Genomic DNA, 24,072 nt, shown 5'->3' with positions numbered 1-24,072 from the left:
TTAATTTGCTGGGTTCCAGTTTGGCACTCACAAATCTTTTCTTGTTACGGATGCCAAAATTGCAATTGTCGCATCTTAAAATCCGTAGTCCAATAAATGTGATGTAAACAATAGGGAAGAAACGTATGAATGAAGAGCAATTGGACCAAAACCTGCAACACTTCTCCTCCTCATCACAACCAATGTTTAGAAGCGGCAAACCACCACATACTGCTGCTAAGAGACGAGTCGAAACTTCTTTGGTACAACAAAAGTAGCAGTTTCCGTAGGGATATATAGATGATGATTCCAGTACTTGTGGCCATCGCTGCCTCACTCCCCCAAAATCTTCTCCCGCTGAATTCCGTGATGCTCTCACCAGCCATTTACTTGGTCTTCCTGCTTGCTATCACAAAATGCGCTTGCTCATCAACCCTGCTCGATGAGCAATCACCGGAGGCTCACGTCATTTGATCGATCAAGATATCGGGCCATCGGCTGTAGCTGTCGAAGTCTGCTCGCAACTATGTGCTCAGCGGGGTTTCGTCCTCTGTACGTTCCGTCTTCTGAAGCCACCGTCGCTCTTCAAACCCTGGTTGAAAAGACTCTGGTCACTACTCGGAATGCTGCAGCGAGAGGAGTACATTTCACTGCTTTTGCAGACTTACTGAAAGAGTCGTTTGCAGCGGTTGGCGACTACGTATCTTTTAGCTGACCTTTGATCTTTCCGGCCATGGATCAGTCACCTTGTTCTCTTCCATGTACTTGGCGACAAGATCGGGTGGATGGATATCTCTGACGCAGGTAAGGCTTGGGAACTTACTGCCTCTGCCTGGGAAAGGAGCCCGTGACGTGAACACTCCAGAAACTGCTAAGATAATATTAATATAAATTTTATTTATTTAAGAGATATCTAGATAATAATTAATTTTAGATATTTATTTTTGATAAATTAAGTTCAATATATATATATATATATATATATATATATATATATATATATATATATATATATATATATATATATTTAAGTCCCATGAATTCAGATTCTAAATGAAGGTTTGATTTCTTTTTATGCGGGCACCAAATCAAATTGAGGAAGAATGGTAGATCGACTGTAAAGTATTGATTGATGGGTTATAATCAGATTTTTGTATTGGTGATTGGCTTTTTTTATCTTTCTTTCTTTTTCGATCTTTTTTTTTTGTTTTTGTTTATGATGACAACCAGAAATACGATTACTATCATAAGCTCTTTATCATTGTCGAAGATGATAATTTGATTTAGATGATAAGATTTATGCTAAGATAGTTGAAGAAGATTATGATGTAGTCAAAACCACTAAAAAATATTAAATAAAGGATTTACATGCTCTTTAAATTCTCTTCGACAAGTAGTTGATGAGATTATATTTATTTGAATTTATGTTTTAACAAATTCTAAGGAGGTTTGGAAGATGTTGAAGCAAAAGAGTATCACAGAAACTTTAACGTATTGATAATTAAACTCAAAACTCTTACAGGAAATTTTGAGAATTTATTTATGGATGAAAGTGAAACAATATAAATTTATTTTTCAAGAGTTATGGAGATAGTAAATCAAATAAAAAGATATGATAAATTAATTTTTGATCAAAAATTTTTATTTTTATTTTTATAAAGAGTCTCTCGTATAGTTATCATTACATAGTTGAGATAATCAGAGGCTTCCTTCTCATTATTTACAATGAAAAAATAATAGAAAATTTTTTTCGTACCCTTTATGATCAAGTTTAAAGGCTCACTTTTAATAATAATAAAAAAAAAAAATCTCTTTTGATTATTGATATCCACACACTTATACTTCGCGTTAATATTGGAGGGACTGGATCAAGAAACTTCTTTTGACTGGTCTTCAAAGGAAGCTATGATAATAAAAATACAATCTTTAGTTGAAACTTTTGAAAAAAAAATACAAATTTGCTGATGTTGAAGAACCTATAGATTTTGAAAAAGAAGATAAAATTATTTCAGAGAGATCATGAATTCATATTTTTTGAAGAGATGTACTGATAGATCAAATCAACACTCAATCAGCATATTAAGCTGTAAAGTATTTGTTTAGAGACTATAATCAAATTTTTTTAATAATAATTTTTCATATTTTAAATTATTTAATTTTTATATTGATATTTGACTATTTATCTGTCTTTTTTTTTTCGGTCATGATTCCCCAACCAAACTGGCATTGCTAAGAACAAGAGAGTCTAGCAGCTGCTACCATTTGATTTGATTGCCTACAGTGCTACCATTTGATTGGAGATTGCAAGCACCAAGCAAATGGTGACCGTCTTCCATCATCTTGAAAACTGGAACGAAGGAATAGGAGTGACAGATTGGAAGCTAGAATGAGATGACATGCGTTGATTCAAATAGAGCTCTGAATCATATACAATTGTGCATGGGTTCTACAGGCATTTCCAGTTGAGAGAAAGCGCATGCAGTTTGTCGAACAACTGATACCCTACAGCTTTCGTTAATCATCCATTAGGCTACCTTCTTCTGGTTGTTATCCCCTGCAAAACCCCGGCTTCTCTTGATTCTCACGAGCGACAGCAATTATAGGAGCAGACAAGGAACAAAATCCGACATCACTTGCACTCTTTCTACCAGAGATCATCTGCTGAGACTTCTTGCAATGGGAAATCGCCCCTTGAATTGAGCTCTCCACCTCTGCATTCAGGCTGCTGCTCCTGTTAAGCAACAGCAGGGGCTGGTTGGATCCACCGGACCTCGTCGTACCCGTGAAGGATGACGATGACGAAGAAGAAGCGGACGTCAACGAAACCGATGAGTCCGTCGCCGTGTGACTCCAGCTCATGGCGCCTGAGAACGACTTCCTGTAGCACACGTCGTCCTCTTCTATATGCTTTTCCCTGTTAATGCTCCTCATGAGTCCTAGCGCATTGGTGTCGTCGAAAAGATGAGTCCCGATCTGAGCTTGCTCCACTAGTTTCTTTCTGGCTTCCGCTGCGCTGCCGTCGGTACACTCTTTGGCTTGCTGAGCGGCCGCGCATGACTCGTCGGGACGCCGCGGTTTGTTGAACAGAGACTTGAGATAAGCCTTTGAAGCCTTCAGCTTGAGACTCTGGGATAAGTGCTTGATCAACCTGAGCTTCTTGGACCAAGAACTCTTTCGATTTGACCTTACCAGCTCTGCCGAGCATCTGTAGTAGTCTTCCGCATCCAGCTCGCCGCTGACATAGCAAGAACTGGCAGGAGAGATGTTGCACGACCCAAATGGAGTGCGATCCGTAGGGGTAGCTGGTGCTATGGCCGCCTCGTCCTCGGAGGCATTCATCTCCTTTGACTTCTCGAGCTTCTCGACCATTTGAAGCCGAGGAGGGAGATGCAGAGGGAGGAGCTTCCCCTTGTAGAAGAGCTCATCAGCAGGGTACGCAGTGGCTTCCGACTCCGCCGGCTGGACACTCATTTGGAACTCGAACTCCTTGGAATGTGGAGAGGAGACGATGGCGTAGCAGAGGAAGCTGTTGGTAGTGCTATTACCCATTTCTGTTGCACAGCTGACATCCATGTCGATGTAGTCTTCTTCTTCCTCATCTTCTTCTGCTATGTGGTCGTAGGAAGCGAGGGTCTTAGCCATTCTTACTGTTACGATGGCCAAGTATTCGAAATCTATACAAAACTCTCTCTGGATACTGTTCCTTTCCCTCCCCTGCCTCACAGTGTTTGAGCCGTGGCTGTGGAGTGGGTGGTCGTGACGCTGAGAAAGGTGTGGGCGAGGCTGAGCATCCTTTAAAGCGAGAATAAGGCCAAATGAGAAAGAATTATGAAGGGGCTGTCAGGGATTTGGAAATAGGCCAAGGCATCCAACATAAGCCATGCAGAGAAACATGAGGGGTAGCCTTCTAATGGGTCCGCAAACCCTCGTCATTTGACCCATATTTTGTTCTCTCTCTCTCTCTCTCTCTCTCTCTTCCTCCACCTACTTCATCTCACTTGAGGTTTAGTGTCTCATCGTTCCGTTGCCTGTCACTTTTAACTTTTTCTTGCAGTTCTCAGTTTGTCTCTGCTCAATCAATGTCAGGGGCGGCAGCAGAACCGCACAATGCATGTCTATTCACTTGATACAAGTACAGTCGGAAGAGATGAACATGGCAACGTTGACGATGCCGAGTTCAGTGTGATGAAAGCTTAAGACGGTGTTGACAGATTAAGATGCAAGCATTAGACACGTACTCGATAGATTTCAGCCACATTTCCTCCTCAGAAAGTAAGAGAAGCAAAGCAAAAATAGCGTTATGTTGATGACATATATTGACTGCGTCATACATTTGAACCCTCCTTGGAGTTTGCCAACAGAAGCATAATTTTGACTTGTTACTGCGCTGCACTGTGGTCGCTGGCATCATCGTCGTTCATCATCATCGACCTGTCGAGATGGGTAGCGTATGGCTGGCTATAAATAAGAATGGCCTGCATAGCTGGAGGCCACCTTTGTCGTGCTTTCATGACGCTGCGGCCATGGATGGAGTCGCAGACTCTCCCCAGACACACGGCAACCGGTCCAGAAAGGCTCCTGTGGCTTTCGTCTTTCGGCTTTCGCCCCAAGGACACCTGTTCCCGTCCACGTGAAGCATGCCGGAGGAATCTGGCAGAGGGGTGTTCTCGACATCAATGTGGTGGCGAAAAGCCATGGGCGTGGGCAGTGTGCCTTGTGGTGCATGCCTTGCTTCCCTCTGACCACAGCTTTGTAGGCATCGATGAAGGCGGAAGGCAGGAGCTGGTGATCGGGCAACAGTGGGGTTGAGTTTTGCATCACAATCCCGGAGCAATCCAGTGGACCCCCCTCTGCACTTCGCCAATAGAAAGATAGTCGGCAACACCTGAAATAACTTGGGGCTCGGAGATCCCCGGAAAGCTGTTCTCTGATGTCCTAATGGCGCGGACACTTCATGTATGAATGAACTCTGTCAAAAGGTTCTGAAGTGTATTCTCTTTCATTGGGCTTCCGGTTTGACCACTGCTGCTCGCGGGCTGCTAATGCAAATCGACCGATGCTTCTCATCATGTTCCCTGGTCAATATTTGAAGAGTTGACAGAAAGAAGATGACGCGGGCATAATGAAGCTCGACCAGGCTCGAGCCGCGAACACGACGTGCATCCAGAAGCTCGCGTCCATGCGCACCAGACCATCAGTCTTGACTGGCATTCACATTGTTTGAATGGTGGACGAGGAAGAAGTCGATGCGAGGTTTTTCTTGGTATCTCTGCCCTTTCAATTGCGGTAGATGTTGTAGAGATCACGCGACCGCGTGTGGTAGGTGCAGCGTCACCATCGTCTCTCGGGCCACTGCTCCTTAGCTAATCCATTTGCCGGCAGCCGCTTCCTCGGCCTCTCTTCCTCCCATATAAGCAAATCTCACGTCCACAATCCTCGCATGCAATATCGGAGCGACAAGAGAAGCTTCGCCGACGGAGTAGACATGTTCAAACCGGAGCCCTCCCTCTTAGCACAAACATGCGCCGTCGAAAGCAGCGCGTAGGCGAGTGACGGTGATGCTTTAAGAGTTGGCGATCGCGTCGATGCTGCCAGCTAGCTAAATGGCCCAATTGAGGAGGAGGAGGTCAGTGCCACCTTGACTTTCTTGTCCTTCGTTCGTTTACCAGTCTCTGTGTATCAGATACGACAGCCTAATACGACATCCGCTCAGCCGAGAACAGCTACCGTCCTTCCCCTAAAGAAAAATGTCACCTTCTCCTCGATGAACGTTACCACACTAAAGACCTTTACAATGAACATTGTAATGATTGGATTAAGATCGGATACCGCCCTCCTCTGTCTTGAAGGCTTGTTCTACACCCACTCTTATCGTGGTCTGAGGGCATTGACTCGGCTCTGTTCGACAGAATCCAATCTGATCGATCGAAGGAAAGGAGCGAGCTTTGCTGCGGATCTACTGATGCTTTTGAGCCCCAAAGGTGCCATCTTTTTCCTCTTGTTTTCAGGTTAAATCCCCCTCTCGTCGTTCGATTCCGTTTGGTCGAACGCCTCTTTTGGAGTTCCGGTCAATTGCTGCGGATCTACTGATGCTTTTGAGCCCCAAAGGTGCCATCTTTTTCCTCTTGCTTTCCGGTTAATTCCCTCTCTCGGTGTTCGATTCCGTTTGGTTGAACTCGTTGCTTCTTTGGGCTGTCAGGAATTGGTCGGATTGTGGCTTCTCTTCTCTGTTGTTGCTTTTTGTTTGCGGGTGGAAGATTAGGGTTCCCCGCGTCACCTGTCCGCCTCATCTTCTTTCTCGGAGATCGTAGCCCGAGATCGAACCTTTTTACCTTCATCGCCTGAGTCACGGTGCGCTTTGAAGTTTGATTCCGAGAACGAATGGGTTCGCGGTTGAAGTCGGATCAGTTGGGGTTGATCAGGGCGTCGTGGTTCCAAGATTAGATTTTGCTGTTCCTTGTGTTGTCGCTGGTCGATCGGTTCTCCTTGTCGGAGAAGTTGTGTATCTCGTCATCTTCCTCTGGTGTTCTCGAGGAATATTACCAACAAACCACCCCATCTTGGTTACCTTTGCTTCGTTATGGCCATTAGGGAAATCGAAGCGAGACTCATCGTCTTCATGATGGTTGCGATTCGATGCGTCCACTGTGTATTTACCCCTGCAGACAATTACCTGATCGACTGTGGGTCTCTGACCAATACAACCATCGGCACTAGAGTTTTCGTGGCCGACGTCTCGCTTTCCTCGACCTTGACACCCCCCTCAAACAACTTAGCCAATACCTCACAGAACTCGGTCCCTTCGGTCCCTACTTCCTACGGCACGGCGCTCTTCCGGAACGCCCGGGTCTTCAGGGAACGCTCCTCCTACTCTTTCCAAATCAAGGCGCACGGCAGACACTTCGTTCGCCTGTACTTCTTCCCCTTCGTGTCCGGAGGCTACAACCTCAGTGCAGCAACCTTCGGCGTGTCGATCCAAGATGTTGTCCTTCTCAACAAATTCCAGCCTCGGGCGAATGCAACGGTCGTCAAGGAATTCTCATTGAACATAACCAGCGACACTCTTATCCTTACATTTGCACCATCGACAAACACTTCCCTTGCCTTTGTGAATGCCATTGAAGTTGTTTCGGTTCCTGATAATCTAATCCATGATACTGCAAAGATCGTTGATCCTCAAGGCAAGTACCATGGTTTATCAGGCCAGGCATTGGAGACGATTTACCGGATCAACATGGGTGGGCCTCAGGTCCTTCCAGGCGACGATACGCTGTGGAGAACCTGGGAAAATGATCAGAAATTTCTGCTCACTCCTGGTCTATCCCAGTCATTTAATTCCACCGGAAAGATCAATTATATGGATGGAGCTACCGAGGAGATTGCCCCTCAAGTCGTGTATGCCACGGTTGTAGAGTTGTCTAAAGATGCCCAAAATACTACCGGTGCCAATGTTAACGTGACATGGCAGTTCAGCGTGGATGCTAACTGGGACTACCTGATAAGGTTTCATTTTTGTGATATAGTCAGTAAATCGGCTATTGATTTATTGTTTAATGTTTATATCAATGCATGGCTTGCTTCTGAAGTTGAGCTCAGTCTAATCACATTTAACAATTTGGCTACAGCTGTTTTTATGGATTTTGTTCTAAAGGCTGATGATGCCTCTGGTAAGCTTAGTGTTAGTATCAATCCTTCACCCATAACCGATGGTTTACCAAATGCCATTCTCAATGGCCTTGAGATAATGAAGATAAATGGCTCTGCTGGTCCGGCAGTGGTTGTCATACCACCTGGTTCAAATAAAAATTTTGGCATCATACTGGGCTCAATCCTTGGAGCAGTTACGGTGGTTGTCGTTGCTATTATTCTTTGCGTGGTTCTTAGGAAAAGGAAGCTCGCAAAACAGAGTTCCAAAACTTGGGTGCCTTTCTCCATCGATGGCTTGACTTCTCACAGCACGGTAAGTCAGACTTCCAATGAAGCTGCTTTTAAAATTGGGCAGAATGGAGACCTTGGTTATCGTTTCTCTTTCACTGTGCTGCAAGAAGCAACAAACAACTTTGATGAGAATTGGGTGATTGGGGTTGGAGGTTTCGGGAAGGTCTACAAGGGAGTGCTAAGAGATGAAACAAAAGTGGCAGTGAAGAGGGGCAATCCAAAATCTCAACAAGGTCTCAATGAGTTCCGCACCGAAATTGAACTTCTGTCACGCCTGCGCCACCGCCACCTGGTTTCTCTTATCGGGTACTGTGATGAGAAGAATGAGATGATTCTTGTTTACGAGTACATGGAAAAGGGCACTCTTAAGAGCCATCTATATGGTTCAGATCTTCCTCCTCTTGTTTGGAAGCAGAGATTGGAAATTTGTATTGGATCAGCCAGAGGATTGCACTACCTTCATACCGGTCAAGCCAAGGCTATCATCCACCGTGATGTTAAATCTGCAAATATTCTACTTGATGAGAATCTCTTGGCAAAGGTTGCTGATTTTGGGCTCTCGAAGACTGGGCCTGAGTTGGATCAGACCCATGTCAGCACCGCCGTAAAGGGGAGTTTCGGATATCTTGATCCTGAGTACTTCCGGAGGCAACGGTTGACAGAGAAATCTGATGTGTATTCATTTGGAGTAGTTTTGCTTGAAGTGCTTTGTGCGAGGCCGGTCATTGATCCCACCCTACCAAGAGAGATGGTGAATTTAGCAGAGTGGGGAATGAAGTGGCAAAAGAGGGGTGAGTTGGAGCAGATTGTTGATACTCGGATTGCAGGATCCGTTAGGCCTGAATCTCTAAGGAAATTTGGGGAGACGATCGAGAAATGCCTGGCAGACTCGGGTGTGGAGCGCCCCTCGATGGGAGATGTCCTTTGGAACTTGGAGTATGTGCTACATCTACAAGACGCAGATCCTAGTGTTTCTGAGATCGATAGTATCAATCGCATTACCGAACTTTCACCGCAGGTTCAAAACATCAACACCATCTTTGAGAGTGCCCATGCGGAGGAAGGTGGTACGTCAGTGCATAATGATCTTACAGACGTCTCCATGAGTAAGGTTTTCTCACAGTTGATCAAGTCAGAGGGTCGGTAAGTTAATTGTAATATGATACATTACCGTTTGAGGCATAGACCTGAAAGAGTTGATTGTTTAATATGTTTCTATAGTGCTGTATACGAGGGTTCAATCTTTTCTCTTTGTTCTTTTTTCGATCGCTATTCGGCAATGTAATTACACTGGATTTGTCATATTAACTGTTTGCTATCTTCCATGTGAGACCTGTGGAACTTAGAAGGATGGTTATGTGCTCAATTCATGGGTATGTCACCAGCAAGCAGCAACTCTAAGGAGGGCACTGCAGGTCTGTATCAAAATCGATTTATCGACGGGCTCATTGTGATTTTTTTCTAATATTCTTGTCATGATGTAATCCTTACTTTTCCCTCCATATATCATCAGTGTTTTATTATGCCATGTATCACATAGGTCAAGTTTGTGCCATCTGTTTGCCTTGCATCAAAGAAGGCCTCTTGAGTTGAGAGATTGTTTGTGTGTGTGAGAGAGAGATTTACTCTTCAAGTGAATTGCATCAGAGTTCAGCTCATCTGTATTAGCATATACTAAAGTCAGATTTGTACAACAAAGCTCAGTCATTTAATGATAATGTGGTATGCTTTTTCTGCATCCTTATTATGAGTTACATCTTTTCTTGTCTTTGCAAAAAAGAATTACTACTATCCAAATAATACAGCTCTTTCAATTATTTTACAATTACATCATTGTTTGTGTCTTTATTTTTTATTTATGCAGTAATTTTCTTTTGGAATGATCAAAATTGTCCTCCCTCCCTATCAACACCAGATTGCCACATGGCAACAAAACTGTCTTAAAGCTTTTTCTTGAAGGAGGCAAACAACTGTTCCTCTTACTTATTTTGTCGAACGTTCCTTTTTCGAGGGAAAAAGAGAGTCAAATCATCCATCGCTGGTCATCGTGCAGTCGATCAACCTCCCCTCCCTCTCCCTCTGTAGATCCTCCTAGTTAGGTGTGTTTTAGCTCATCTAAACCTTTGATCACTGCGTGCCTCTTCCAATCACCAACACTCTTTCCTTCCTTCCGCCTTTTGGACGAGGAGAATGTAGCTGAACACCCCAACACCTACTCGCTCTACCATCCGAAGCTCTTTGCATTTTGTTTCCGCCACACGTTTGGGTTTCTCCTCCTCCGGCAAAGGAACCCTGTCAACAGACACGCATGTTCTTGAGCTACGTCACCGTGAATCAAATCCTTCACACATCTACCATCAAACGACAGCCCTATATATATTCCGTCGTTGTGAGATACAAATCAAAAGCCCTCGTCTTTCACCTCTGCGTGCCGTAACACCGTGCTGCTCTTCCGCCGTCTCCCTCTCGTTCTGTAAGGCGGGGATTACGGAAGCGGCGTCATGTCGCGGTTCGTCGACAAGATATCCGTCCTCGAGCGGCTCTCTTCCCCGATGGCGGAGGCCGAGGGCATCGCTCGCGGCGGCCTGCTTGTCCACCACCACCACCACCCCCGCGGCCCCTCCGTCACACTCGGCCAGCTCTTCAAGCGCGTCGGCGAGGCCCATAGTGGCGGCGGCGTGGGGGATGAGGACGCGTCCCAGCCCCACCACGTCGTCCCTATGGGCGAATTTGACGGCGCCGGAGGTGGCGGGTTGGCCTCCCGCCCCCTCCCTATCGTCCTCACCTTCACCAATCTCTCGTACAGCGTCAAGAGGGCCCGCAACATGTTCCTTTTCCGCAAGAGCCGCCTCGCCATGGACCCCGCCGCAGGCCTCGCGACGCCGGATGCGTTCTCCGGGAGTAAGACGCTTCTGGACTCCATCTCCGGCGAGGCCAGAGAAGGGGAGATCTTCGCGGTGCTGGGGGCCAGCGGCTCCGGAAAGTCCACCCTCATCGACGCGCTCGCTAACCGCATCGCGAGGGAGAGCCTGCAGGGCTCCATTACCCTCAACGACGAGAAGCTCGACGACCAGCTGCTGAAGGTCATCTCCGCGTACGTGATGCAGGACGACCTCCTGTTTCCCATGCTTACCGTGGAAGAGACCTTGATGTTCTCCGCTGAGTTCCGGCTGCCGCGATCTCTCTCCGCCTCGAAGAAGAAGAGCCGGGTGCAAGCGCTCATCGACCAGCTGGGCCTTCGGACCTCCGCCAAAACCATCATCGGCGACGAGATCCACCGCGGCGTCTCCGGAGGCGAGCGCCGCCGGGTTTCTATTGGCATCGACATCATCCATGACCCCATCATACTCTTCCTCGACGAGCCCACGTCCGGCCTCGACTCCACAAGCGCGTTCATGGTGACCAAGGTGCTGCAGAGGATCGCTCACAGTGGGAGCATCGTGATCATGTCGGTCCACCAGCCGAGCTACCGGATTCTCTGTCTCCTCGATCGCCTCCTTTTCCTCTCCAGAGGCCAGACCGTGTACAGTGGGCCGCCCGACGGTCTGCGCGGGTTCTTCTCTGACTTCGGCCATCCTATCCCAGCCAACGAGAACCCAACAGAATTCGCGCTCGACCTTATCCGCGAGCTCGAGGGCACTCCGACCGGTGCAAGGTCCCTCGTCGACTTCAACAAGACACATCAGAGCGTACGACTCGCCGTGGCTGCCGCGGACAAACCATCTCTTTCTCTAAATGATGCCATCAGCGCCAGCATCTCCCGCGGGAAGCTTGTTTCCGGCGCGACCGAGGGAGCGCCCTCGGCGCCGTCGGTCCAGAATTACGCCAATCCTTTCTGGATCGAGGTGGGTGTGCTGACAAAGCGGTCGTTTACCAACTCCAAGCGGATGCCAGAGCTGTTCGGCGTCCGCCTCGGCGCGGTGCTCGTCACGGGATTCATCCTGGCGACCATCTTCTGGCGGCTCGACAACTCGCCCAGGGGCGTGCAAGAACGACTCGGCTTCTTCGCCATAGCCATGTCCACCATGTTCTACACCTGCGCCGATGCGCTGCCGGTCTTCCTCCAGGAGCGCAACATCTTCATGAGGGAGACGGCACACAACGCCTACCGCCGCTCGTCCTACGTCCTCTCCCACACCATCGTCGGCTTCCCGCCGCTGGTCCTCCTGTCCATCGCCTTCGCCTCGACCACCTTCTTCGCCGTCGGCCTCGCGGGGAGCATGCAGGGGTTCTTCTTCTTCGTGCTGATCGTCCTGGCCTCCTTCTGGGCCGGCAGCGGTTTTGTGACCTTCCTCTCCGGGGTGGTGACGCATATCATGTTAGGCTGCGCCGTCGTCCTCTCCGTTCTGGCCTACTTCCTACTCTTCAGCGGCTTCTTCATCGACCGGACCCGGATCCCCGACTACTGGATCTGGTTCCACTACCTCTCACTCGTCAAGTACCCCTACGAAGCGGTGATGCAGAACGAGTTCGACGATCCGCGCAAGTGCTTCGTCCGAGGGGTGCAGATGTTCGACAACACGCCCTTCGGGGGGTTGCCGGAGGCGATCAAGTTGAACGTTCTCAAGTCCATAAGCAGTTCTTTAGGGGTGAACATAACCAGCCAGACCTGCATCACCACCGGCACCAACATCCTGGAGCAGCAGAGCGTGACGCAGCTCAGCAAGTGGGACTGCCTGTGGATCGCTGTGGCGTGGGGCTTCTTCTTTAGGTTCCTCTTCTACATCAGCCTCCTGTTGGGAAGCAGGAACAAGAGGAGGTAAGAGAGAGTGAGAGATCCCTTTTGGAAGTTGCTTCCATAAGCTTGAAGAAGAAGAACTAATCAGCAGACATCCACAGCTCCTCTTCCAACCTTTCGTCGGTTGTAATCTCCATAGAGCTTCTTCATGTAGTGTGATTCTTACTACAGCCCTCCACAGATACTTCCTGGAGCATCAAAAAACAGCAACTTCAACTACGATCGATTGAGGTAGTAAATAAACTATTATACCAAGTCGATTAATTTTGTCATGCTAAGATGCAGCAGATTCTGTCATGCTAACTCGTCCAACTTGTGGAACGATCTAATAGGGAGGATAAACCGACATCTCGTAATAATTTAACTTGTGATCTTCCAACTCCATTATTCACCAACATTCAACAACTCCTCTTCCCGACTCTTTTAAGTGGACAAAAGTCCGAAAAGACTATTTAACCACAAAGTCAACGATAAGGCTTCTTCAACACTGTAACCAAATCGAACGGATATCACTCCCAGTCCGCAAAACATGTAGTTTCCAACCAGAACAGGTGGTGGTTCGCCCCCAATACAGCCAGACATGGATCCCCGTCTCTCGTTTCTCCATTCCACAGGCTAAGGTTGAAGATGAACCTTCAACGCTTGTATATAATGCAGTCAACATGTGTATATATAATGCTCTTGCTCAGGGTTTTCTCTTTTTCAACCCCTCACTGTGGAGTCCGCCATCACGCCATCCTTGCTCTCCACGGCATCTGTGACCTTCACCCTGCTCTACGATGCTTCTTAATCTGTCACGAGCGTTTCCATGTCGGTCCCTTGCCTGACTGTCGAAGTCCCTCGAGCTGCGAATATGGCGAGCATCTTCGACATGATAAGGAAGAGTAGTATGCGCATGGTTATCACGCCCATCATGATGATTTCTTGTGTCAATGAAGTGATCAGCAAAGAAGTGAACAGGTCCAAGATAGTCCGCAGCTGTTTCATGTGGGCCAAAGTCATACCTCCTTGTGTTCCTCTGCAGAAACCCACCGGGCCTAGGTAGATCAAGATCGTTAACAGGAAGCATTTCATCCATGTCGGCAGGCAAAGCATTCCTTTCAACCATCATACCTTCTGGGAAATAAAGATGTCCATGAGGCGAATTGGGCATGTCAACTGATGGTGGTGCTCCATGTCTTACTAATGCTGGATGTTGTTTATTCATAACCATTTCAGGTGATCTTCCAGGGGAAAGCCACCGACGAGGTGAGCCCATTCCATAGAAATGTGAAGGAGGAGGTCTCCTCCGAGTAGGTGAAATATTGCTTCCCCTCGGCAAGACATCATTCTCGGTTGGTCCATATTGCATAGTAGGGTGCGAATATAAGATACTATCCACCATTTCATGATGTAGTGTCCTCATGATCTCCTCCTTGTTAGGGCTAACGTCCCTTACTAAGCACCTAGCATTTCGGGTATCCACCAACGGTGGTTCCTCTTGATGCCTCGGCAGTCGCCTCCAGAGTGGAAAACAAGATGAACGGTATGGCTGATCACCCATTGGCCTCCTCGATAAAGTGCTGGCACTTCCAACAGAACCATTTGTAGCAACTTCTAGTGGAACTTCCAACCTTGAACTAAGCCTTGAAAATTGGTGCTTTCTTGAATTATTATGTTCTGATGCATACCGGGTGTTGGAATTCCGATCCAAATGCCGGTTGCTGTGCCTTGCAGTGTTCATGTAATCAGAATCACATTTATCAGTTGACTGATCTTGATTCTTCTTGCTTTCAAATTCTGAACACCTGAAGCATGAAAAAAGGCATAAATTTCAAAACAAGAGCTACGTTTTAGCAGCAGCAACAACACGTACAACTACAAAAAAAAAAAAGTGAAAGGATTATCACCTTCTCCTCTGAGAGAACATTCTGTCTCGCCTCTGCTTATCGATCAACCCATCCTCAGTTCCTGATGAAATTGACCTAGAAGAAATAGGTTTCCTCTGGCCAAATGACCTAATAGTAGGTGAACTTACCTTCGTAATCTGTCTATGCTTACACCTACTGTCAACATTCTTCTCGTGGCTATGCTTACCTGCATCATCAACATGCTTATTCCCAACGCCACTGACATCTGAATCTCTCTCTGGCAGCTCCGGATGCTTAATAGACGCAATGGCATATCTAGTTCTCATCTGCTGTCTGTCTACATTGTCCTCGGTAGTTTTTGCAATTGCATTAGGTGGTCTGATAGAATTTGACTTCATCTCTGAGCTCTTCTCCTTTCCAAGGTGATTCTTTATTGCTTCCGGACAAGGTTTAGCAAGCCTCTTACTGGAAGAAACTCGTACCACTCCATTATCTGGTGGCTCATGCAAAACTGTTGTCAGGTCAGAGCTCATCTCCTTTTTATCACGGCACATACTGACATCAAAACTTTCATCTCTATGAAGGCTCATTGCCTCTTCAGACACTATTTGTTTGCCCTTTGTATCTGAATGTATTTCCATCATGACAGCATGACCATCTGAACCAGTGAAATCAATAGTCACATTTTCATGTACCTTCTTTTCATACTCGCATGGAAGCTCATTTGACCATTCTAGCACATTTCCCCGTACTCTTTTCTTCTCGTGGTCACAGGAAACCTCACTTGCACATTGTGGCACAGGATCTCCAAGTTCACCACCTTTGACCTCAATATCACCATCTACAGGAATAGTTATATCGGTTGTAAACCTTAAATTATAAGTAGCATCGAACTGCTGTTCATTGCTGTTGAATTGTTCTGTCTGAATCTCAGCTGGTAAGCCCAAGCCTTCCTGGTTTGTGGCACTTGGTACATTGTTTATGTCAGTAGCCATGTGAAGATCATCTCCAGCAACTAGTTTTGATGAAGTATAATCTTCATTGTCCGAGCAGTCCATTTCAGCACTACCTTCAGACAAATCATCATGAGTCATGGGTTCTTTAAGATAACTTGCAGACTCATGATGCTGAGAAGAAGCCACATCAGCAATTTCACGACTTTCAGTCATGTTTGCATTAGATTCTTTTGCATCAGAAATGATGGGGTCTGCAATAATATCCACTGATTTACTAGTGTTTCCTTCTGCACCTTGGTTAGCGCAAATGTTGGTAAGCACATCGTCAGCCTTATAAGGTACATCGGAACTTGACAACTCAGCAGGATCTAAAGCCCGAGAAGTGCTCTCACCTGATTCTATTTTTGCATTACCAGGCATAACTGGGTTATTATCATTAAGTATATTTGCATCAACCACAGCATTAGAATTAAGAGCAGGTTTAACCTGACTCGGGGAAACGTCTGTACAACAAGTTAATTGATGATTGTCGTCCGACTCCAAACTTGGTGGCTTTTCCTTAGGTTCTTCAGGTGGCTCTGATTTCAACACTCTTCCTAGTGATGATTCCTGATCAAAGAGAACAGCTACACTGGAAGCTTCACCATGAACATTTTCATCACATGGTTCAGAGTTTACGTGCCTAATTCCCACTGACTTTAGACTACTATGTTGAGACACTTCAGTTACTTTCTGATTACTGTTCTCACAATGTTCAGGCTTCACAACTCTACAAGATACCTCTGAAAGATTCCCAGTCAACGAAAGACTAAGATCAGAAGGGACTATCTTTCCCCAGTTAATGCGTAACTCTGGTCTGCTAGGTGGTCGAAGCTGCAAGTCTAAGCCACCTTCATAGCCCCTCTTGTCATCAACAGGTGTTCTCCAATTTCTCAATCTTGGCTTGTATTGACTTCTTTCGACCATAGATGTTCCTGATGTTGACGCACTCGCAATGGCGCCTAGCGTAGGTTGAACGAGGCATCTGTCAATATTTTGCAGGTGCATAGCGCTCTGATTTAACCTATGATCCATGGCATGTTTTACAACTGAATCACTTAAATTGGCTTCCCACACCTCCATTGGAACATTCAAATCCCAATTTTCTCTGCTCACACAGCGATCAGCAGATCCATACTCTGAATCCACTTCATCGTGCATGGTCTGACGCAGATCCAAAGAACAGGTTTTAACTATCTCTTGCTTCGACGAGTTGTAACCATGATATTTATTATCCTTAGATGACGATAAATGCACAATGGATGTTGTTTCAACTCCTCTAAATGCAGATACATCACATGTAGCAATTTTCTCTTCCATGGTCCTGTCAACTATAATCATTTCCCATGTACCAGGCTGTGATAACTGCTTTCCTTTATCCGTATCTAAGCCTAGTGATGGCCTGTTATCAGCATTACGATCTTCCTCCATATTTGATCCCTTGAAGGCTCTTGTGGCTTTCTTGAGTTCCATGTCATCATGATTAGCATGGACATCACTGCCATACCTCTGACCAGATGATGCAGAGGAAGAATTTATGACGTCCTTAGGACTTGTACCGGTGTCCAGTGGCAGACCAGCATCTTTTACTGACACAGAAGATTCTGCTTCAACTGAGAACTGATTAGGTTGCCGCTGATAATTATGTGATATTGAACATGTTTCTTGGGATGGAGAAAATGAACATTGTGACAAATGAAATAGCCTTTTTTTTATTGGCACACCAGAACACCTATCTTTATGGTCAACTTTAATCTGCCAATATAAAAAAAGTAAACATTCAATTAGCAGAAAAGTCAGTATGCTTCACAAACTGCATAATAACAATGTTAGAAAGAAGAAACACCTCTTCTTGTATTTGCATCTCCTAAGACTACGTCTGGCCAGCAGATGATGGATTTAAGTTCTCTTTAGTGGAACATAGAATGATCTAAAACTGAAGCAGCAGCATCTAATACACCATCACAGCTTGAAGATGCATCTCCATGAATGCTAAAACAGAACATAAGCATGAGGCCTATAAGCATAAGATACCGTAATGAAGCAAAAGCTGACAAGAGAAGCATAGCTTGATAACATCATTTACTTCCATTACTATGAAGTCACCACAAAATATCAACACAGAGGAATTATACAGCTGACCAATTATAACTTTAGACTCATGTAAATTTGTGCATAAAATGCAGGCAAGAAGACATCAATTATCACATCATGGCTCGAGACTACATAAATAAAGAATAGCAGAAACAATTTACGAGATAAATTAAAACTCCAACTTCTGCTGCACTAGCCACAGAGTAAGACAATGGGGGAGTTGCTGTCCGGAAAATGTCAGTACCTAATCCGGAAATTTAAGCTGATAGAATTATTATTTCCAAAAATAACCTAAAATCAGTAACTAATCCTGAAAAAGAATGGTGTAACATATTTATGGATTACGGTAGGTTAATAATGTCTACAACCACATAATAAAGGTTTATGGCAGGATTATGTCACAGTCTGATCAAACCTCCAAGACCAATGACTTGAGGAATATAGAATCTCCTGAATATAGAATCTCCTCACCATGATTAGTGGAGAAAATTGTTTTGTAAATTTCATCCACTTCCATGAAGGTCAAGCAGAAATGCTTATAATATAGCATCTAAAGAACCGCTTTATAACAAAATAGATTATAAAGTACCTCAAAAGCAGTTACACCAAAAATAGGCCAAGTAGTCCTTGAAATGCATGGAAATGCAGGTAACTATGATTGAACAATAACGAGAAATAGACTTTCCTGAGTATGCCATCAGAAAATGGCATGCTGGTCACAAGAAATCCAACCGACCAAGTACTACATGGAAAGATGAGTATGCCATGGTGTAGCACAAAACGCATTAAAATAAACTGAGACATTAAGAAACTTTAAAAAGTTAAGGACAAAGCATCAATGACTAAATAAATATTAAACAACATATCCAGACTATAAATGCCCTTAAACACTTCAGTCACGCAACAAAGATTCCAAACTATACTTACAACAACAGCCAAGAAAGCACAGTTTCAAACTTTCAATCGAAAATTTGAAATTGGACGTTTCCATGTGAATTTGATCAACATACTCAACACATAACCACACTGTCTGAAACCACTAGGTTCAGTTAACATCAAGAGGTGAAAACATAATTCTTGCCAAAAAAGTCTTGCCACCATCCCTATTAACTAGAAATATGATAAATTTTTAACGACAAGCATTTGGAAAAAGAAGTGAAAAATCCCAAATAAAACAACTATGTTGGTTATGATTGTATAGAACATAACCTTGGACTTCCAAAAGAAGCTGCTCCAAAACTTTTAGTCCTCCTAAACCTTTTTTTTTTCCCCAAATGTAAGTGAAAAAACCGGGTATTATTCATCCATGTTCCAACTCCGATAAGCAATAGAGCTCCCAAACCAGAAACCATTCGACCATAGAATAGGAATATAAAGACCAACCATTCACCACAATTAGCGACCAGATTGCTACTATTAAGTACAGTAGTAACAACAAGACTATAGGACTCGTCAGAATTCAAGAGACATCATAAAAGAAACATTACCCGGTCTCCCTTCCATTTAGCCACTCGAGATTGTATCCCGTGCTAATCTCACACAGGAAACATCATAAAAGCTTATGATGGCGACCATGGCTGCTGATTCCCCTTCCACCCTAAGAGACCATCGATGGCGATGGCTCGAGACTAAATCTCGTCCTAATCTCACACAAAGAGACCATTGCCCGTTTTCTCAAACTAACTTTCCGAAAGACGAAATGGTGAAACTCAGAGATCGCGAGTAGATTTCACAAACCCAAAAAACCTTACGATTCTAATACCTTAAAACCACATCTTCTCTCTCCGACTTTGGGACGGATCACTTGTATCTCATGCCAGGACGGCGTCCAATGCAGCAACGGGGACCGCTCGGAGTCCAAGCACTAGACATTCAAACCCCAAAAAATCCGAACACTCAAGAGGGAAGAAATCCATCATGCTCGATCTTTCTACCCTCATTCGCGGCCTGAGTTCCGAGGGGAAAACGATCGAAGCTGCAAGATATGCACGTCAGGGTCGACTAGTACCTGATTGGATCATCGATTTTCGGGACAGGTCGCAGCGAAGAAGGCACGAAAGAGATCTTGAGGAAAAAAGGACAGAGCGCGACAGAGAGCTCAGCGGTAGCAGCCGTGAGGGGGAAGGCAAAGAGGGAAGCGAAGACGACCCACGTCTCACCAACAAGTTCGTTCCGAGGTGCGGAGTTTCCCGCAGCTTGCGCTTACGCTTCCGCGGAATCCGCCCTCCATGTATTTGAAATCATCAAATCTGGACCGACGCAAACGGCCACGCGTCGCATCACGTGAGGCGCCAATCTCGATGCATTTGTTAAGCTGTAAATGCGGCTGAAGACGTCGCTTTCACGCTTACATTTATTTACCACATAAACAGTAATTAACGACTGCAATAGAAAGAAAGCTAATAACATCTAATCCTATTATAAATAAATAATCACGTCAATCGCGGCCATCAAGCCGCATCGCTCTCCTACACCGTGAGCGCGTTACCGAGAGCTACTGCTTTAATAATACACGTGCCATCGTGAATCCACCACTACACGGTGTACTCCACAAAGATACGACGTCTGGCCTCCGCTTTCGCCGGCCAAAGGCAATGGGCGTCAAGGAATACTTGTACCGACCCACCCCTTTTCTTCGTCGACAGCACTTGGCATGTCTGTACCAGAGGTTGTCCACATAACCTTCCCTCGTTCCACCACCTAAAGACGATAGCTTTATATCCTAAAGAATATTGTCTCCTTTATTCCAAAAAAGTAGTACTACTTACTCCATCAATATATAATGCTATGGATTTTTACAAGTCTTAATTCTATTATTTTATGAAATACTAACTTGTTTTCTAGTCTATTAACTTTGTAATTAGAAAGACAAAATAACTATAAAGTCTTTCTTCCAGTTGTGTAGTAGTAGTAGTAGTACCTTTTATGCTTGGTCTGGGTTGCTTCCTGGAGGAAACACCTCCGCAAGATTCAGCTAATGATGCTGGTGTGCTGCAACCTGCCAAATGCAGATGCCCCTTTTGTCCTCTACTTCGAGGATTGAGTGATCGAGAAGACGAGCATAAAGCTAACCTGCAACCATCAAAAGTCTAGAAGACCAAACAACTTCTCAATCAAATAAATAGATAAAACACAGAATCCAATAAACCTTGATGCTAGCTGACATAGTTAATTCTTTTGGAACCACAAAATTGGCTCACATTGGTTGCCATTGTTTGTCAAGAGAGGATAGTAATTATGATAAGACTCGATTGACATCAGATGACATCTCATGCCTCGATCGACGTGATAGCATCTAGTCAATACAGATCGAAACGCCAACCGAGACACATTAAACACCCTGCTCAAGTTTCATTCTTCACGCCACGCCAACCCAAGCGTCAGACGCTACCAGCCTGCCCCTGCAAGCGGGCAGCTCGGGAAGCAGTAAGCTTCCCTATAAATACTCTCTCGTTCATCAGAGAGAGGGAGGAGAAAGAGAGACAAAAACACTTCTTCATCTGAAACCCCCTCCACATCTGCTAACTTGATCGTCGGAGGGGTCGGGCCGAGCACCCCGGCCCGACCTTTATGCAGGTGCGAAGCCGAAGGCTCCCGCGGGACGCGTAGGCGAGGAGTTCCTACCTGGAGGAGACGGCTACACCTTCTCGATCGGACACCGCACCCAATCACCTCAACAGGCTCGAGGAACGCCCCAGGGAGATCCCCGTCGTCCGGACCCGAACCGAGCCGCGTCGGCCCCGAGGCCACGGCTCAAAGTTGTTTACACCAACATTTTGGCGCTAGAAGGAGGGCCCGGAATGTCAGGTGATCATCCGAGCGGCTCAGATGAGCCCACGACTAAGAGGTCACACCTGACCGAAGCCTCGGGGGAACATCCCCCGCATGGAGACCATCGTGACGAACACCTCGCCACGACCTCCGAACGATATTGGCGAATATTCAACGACTTGGGCTTGTCGCCACCCGACGGCGCCCCAACCGACTCAACGCCCGTGTCACTAGAGGCCTTTCAGGACCTCGCCCGTCAAGTCTGAGCTCTGATGGAAATGGTGCAAACCATTATCCCGCTCATTTCTCATCCGGCGCACCCACCCGCGATCGAACCACGACGACAACGCGAGGCGCCCGTTCGGGCCCACATGACACTACCGGAGCCCCCCACTTCGCCTCGGGTCCGACCGACCCCACTCGGGGATCCAGTGATGACAAACTCAAGCGGTCGCCCGGAACCCGAGGTACTCTCTTCGGACTCCCTGCGGGCCCAATTGCACTTCGTCAACCAGCGACTCGACAAGGTGCAGGAAGAGGTTCGCAAGTCCAAGGGAGAGCTCGGGGAGGACGCACACCGAGGGTCTCCCTTCACACCCGAGATACGGGATCTGACAGTCCCCCCGGACTTCCAGCTCCCCTCTCTGGACGCTTACGATGGCTCCACCGACCCAGCAGACCATGTAGCTGCTTTTCGCGCCCAAATGGCGCTATACGGAACCTCTGATGCCCTGATGTGCAGAGCGTTTCCTACCACTCTGAGAGGGTCGGCCCATGCATGGTATGACGGCTTGAAGACCAAAACGATCGCTTCCTTCGACCAACTCGTCAAGGACTTCGAGCTCCACTTCGTGGCCTATGCACGGGCGAAACCGTCCGTGGCACTGCTCATCAGACTCAAACAGAGGGAGGACGAGCCCCTCTCACATTTTGTGGATCGCTTTGCCACACAAATCCGGGGTTTGCCGGACACTCATCCCTCTCTGTTAGTGCATGCATTTATAATGGGCCTACGACCTTACAGATTCCTTTGGTCCCTCGTGAAGCGACCCCCCATCATGGTGCCAGAGATGCTCCAGCAGGCTAACCAGTACATCGCGGCGGAGGCTTGGGCGGCCGTAAGGAGAAGGGACGACGTTCGACAGCGGGCTCCATAGAAGGGGTCAGGCACTCGCGACGGCTATCCGATGTAGTCCTCATGAAAGGAAATCTAAGCCCTGCCTCAGTCTCTTCCGAGCGAAGGTTCAGTATCTACCTGACTACCTCTTGGCTCACGGTCAGTCTCGGCCTAAACCCTTCTGAATCTACACGGCTCGATTGTAGATTTTCGAGTCGACGTCCTGCACTAACAGCCTAATAAAATAGTCAAATCACACTCAGTAAAAGAAAACATTTCTGCAATACAATAATGCAACAGCCTAATAAAATAGTCAAATCACACTCAGTATAAAATAAAACATTTCTGCAATACAATAATGCAACAGCCTAAATTCATTTCCCAAATAGTGAAAAAGGAGTCTCTCAGACTGCGACTCTTCAAGAATATTTAATTTTCACAAAACATCCTCCGTCATAAGGACATGACACAATTAAACAGATCTAATAAAGATGTTGGTTCACTAAGACCAAGAAAAGGCACAAGTAAATGAGAATACCCACATTGCTTTAAAACCTTATTTTCAGGAAGTAAACATCCCAATTTCCTAAAGAGAAAAATTGGGAAAACATCACCAAAAACCACTGCAATTTTAGAACTCTCTAATTTGCTTTTGGGACATTCCGATTATCTTTTAATGACATCAATTGGTATTAGACAAGTATCTAGAAGACAGAATACCATTAAGCCACAAATAAGGAATTCGACCATTCAGTTAACAACTCCATGAGACTAGTAAGCGAGTCACATGTTTAGGCATGAATGAATACTTGATCAAGTCAAGCATAATGATCACATAGAGAAAAGAAAAAAAAAAAGCTACACAAAGTATGATACTTTTGCATTCATGTATGTAGCAAGCATCACATACCATTAGGATTGCCCATGTCTGGGATATGACAACAGCAAACAAATTTATGCATCTAGGCCACAATTCAGTGAAAGGTAACAGCTGGATATAATGAGAAAATGTCTCCAGAGGTACTACAGGAACATAAAAATCAAATTACCAAAGATATCTAATAAGATTAAGAACTCAAATACTGTAACCAAGAGTTTCCCTTTCACTGTTGAGTGTCCTTTTATAATCATTGTCTCAACAGAGATTTTCTATAGTGACCAATCCTCGAACACCAAGGCAGAGACATACATGGTATCATGGTCATAATGGTTTTCCTACAACATAATAAAGGGTAAAAGAAAGATCACCTTGTTGGAGAACATGCTAAGAACACCTATAGTTTCCTCATGAATCAAGCCACTGATACAATTCATCCTAGTTCAGAAACAGTCAGCAAATAACCTGCAGCACATGGAACTAAACAAACTATGCATCAGCTTTTGATATGGATTCTTAATTTTATTTTTCTGATATAACAGATCTCATATACCAGTTATTAATACTACTAAACTCTGAGTAGTCAGAACATTATTTTCAAGAAACATTTGAACCAAGGCAATCCAAACTATTCAATGAAACAACCACAAACGATGACTAGATGCAAATAATTTAAGCAAGAATTAAGTGGGAACAGGCAGCAAAATACAAAG

General features: G+C 45.6%; 4 protein-coding genes across 5 annotated transcripts; 2 read left to right on the top strand and 2 right to left on the bottom strand.

Annotated features, from left to right (window-relative positions):
• Nucleotides 1–2,353: 2,353 nt before the first annotated feature.
• Nucleotides 2,354–3,727, bottom strand: LOC135611919 (probable membrane-associated kinase regulator 4). Its single transcript, XM_065107567.1, has one exon. It carries the CDS (start codon nt 3,619–3,621, stop codon nt 2,527–2,529), a length of 1,095 nt encoding a protein of 364 aa, XP_064963639.1. The 5' UTR covers nt 3,622–3,727; the 3' UTR covers nt 2,354–2,526.
• Nucleotides 3,728–5,449: 1,722 nt separating this feature from the next.
• Nucleotides 5,450–9,247, top strand: LOC103986155 (receptor-like protein kinase HERK 1). The gene is made up of 2 exons (XM_009404067.3): nt 5,450–6,087; nt 6,179–9,247. Exon 2 carries the CDS (start codon nt 6,560–6,562, stop codon nt 9,062–9,064), a length of 2,505 nt encoding a protein of 834 aa, XP_009402342.2. The 5' UTR covers nt 5,450–6,087; nt 6,179–6,559; the 3' UTR covers nt 9,065–9,247.
• A 1,054-nt stretch (nt 9,248–10,301) lies between these two features.
• On the top strand, nt 10,302–12,927 carry LOC135613141 (ABC transporter G family member 5-like). The gene has a single exon (XM_065110180.1). It carries the CDS (start codon nt 10,419–10,421, stop codon nt 12,678–12,680), a length of 2,262 nt encoding a protein of 753 aa, XP_064966252.1. The 5' UTR covers nt 10,302–10,418; the 3' UTR covers nt 12,681–12,927.
• A 191-nt stretch (nt 12,928–13,118) lies between these two features.
• LOC135613139 (uncharacterized) lies at nt 13,119–19,742 on the bottom strand. Of its 2 annotated transcripts, XM_065110179.1 has the most exons (5): nt 19,603–19,742; nt 17,347–17,492; nt 14,545–17,255; nt 13,769–14,442; nt 13,507–13,673 (listed from the first exon to the last, which is right to left on the bottom strand). In XM_065110179.1, the coding sequence occupies exons 2-5, from the start codon at nt 17,362–17,364 to the stop codon at nt 13,654–13,656; spliced, it is 3,423 nt and encodes a 1,140-aa protein (XP_064966251.1). In that variant the 5' UTR covers nt 17,365–17,492; nt 19,603–19,742; the 3' UTR covers nt 13,507–13,653. The 2 variants fall into 2 exon arrangements, with proteins under 2 accessions (XP_064966250.1, XP_064966251.1); XM_065110178.1 differs by having other exon boundaries at nt 13,119–14,442.
• Between the last annotated feature and the right edge of the window lie 4,330 nt (nt 19,743–24,072).

This window comes from Musa acuminata, chromosome BXJ2-5 (genome assembly GCF_036884655.1).
Source record: "Musa acuminata AAA Group cultivar baxijiao chromosome BXJ2-5, Cavendish_Baxijiao_AAA, whole genome shotgun sequence".
In the NCBI taxonomy this organism is placed as follows: domain Eukaryota; kingdom Viridiplantae; phylum Streptophyta; class Magnoliopsida; order Zingiberales; family Musaceae; genus Musa; species Musa acuminata.
This window is presented reverse-complemented; position numbering and strand designations above follow the sequence as displayed.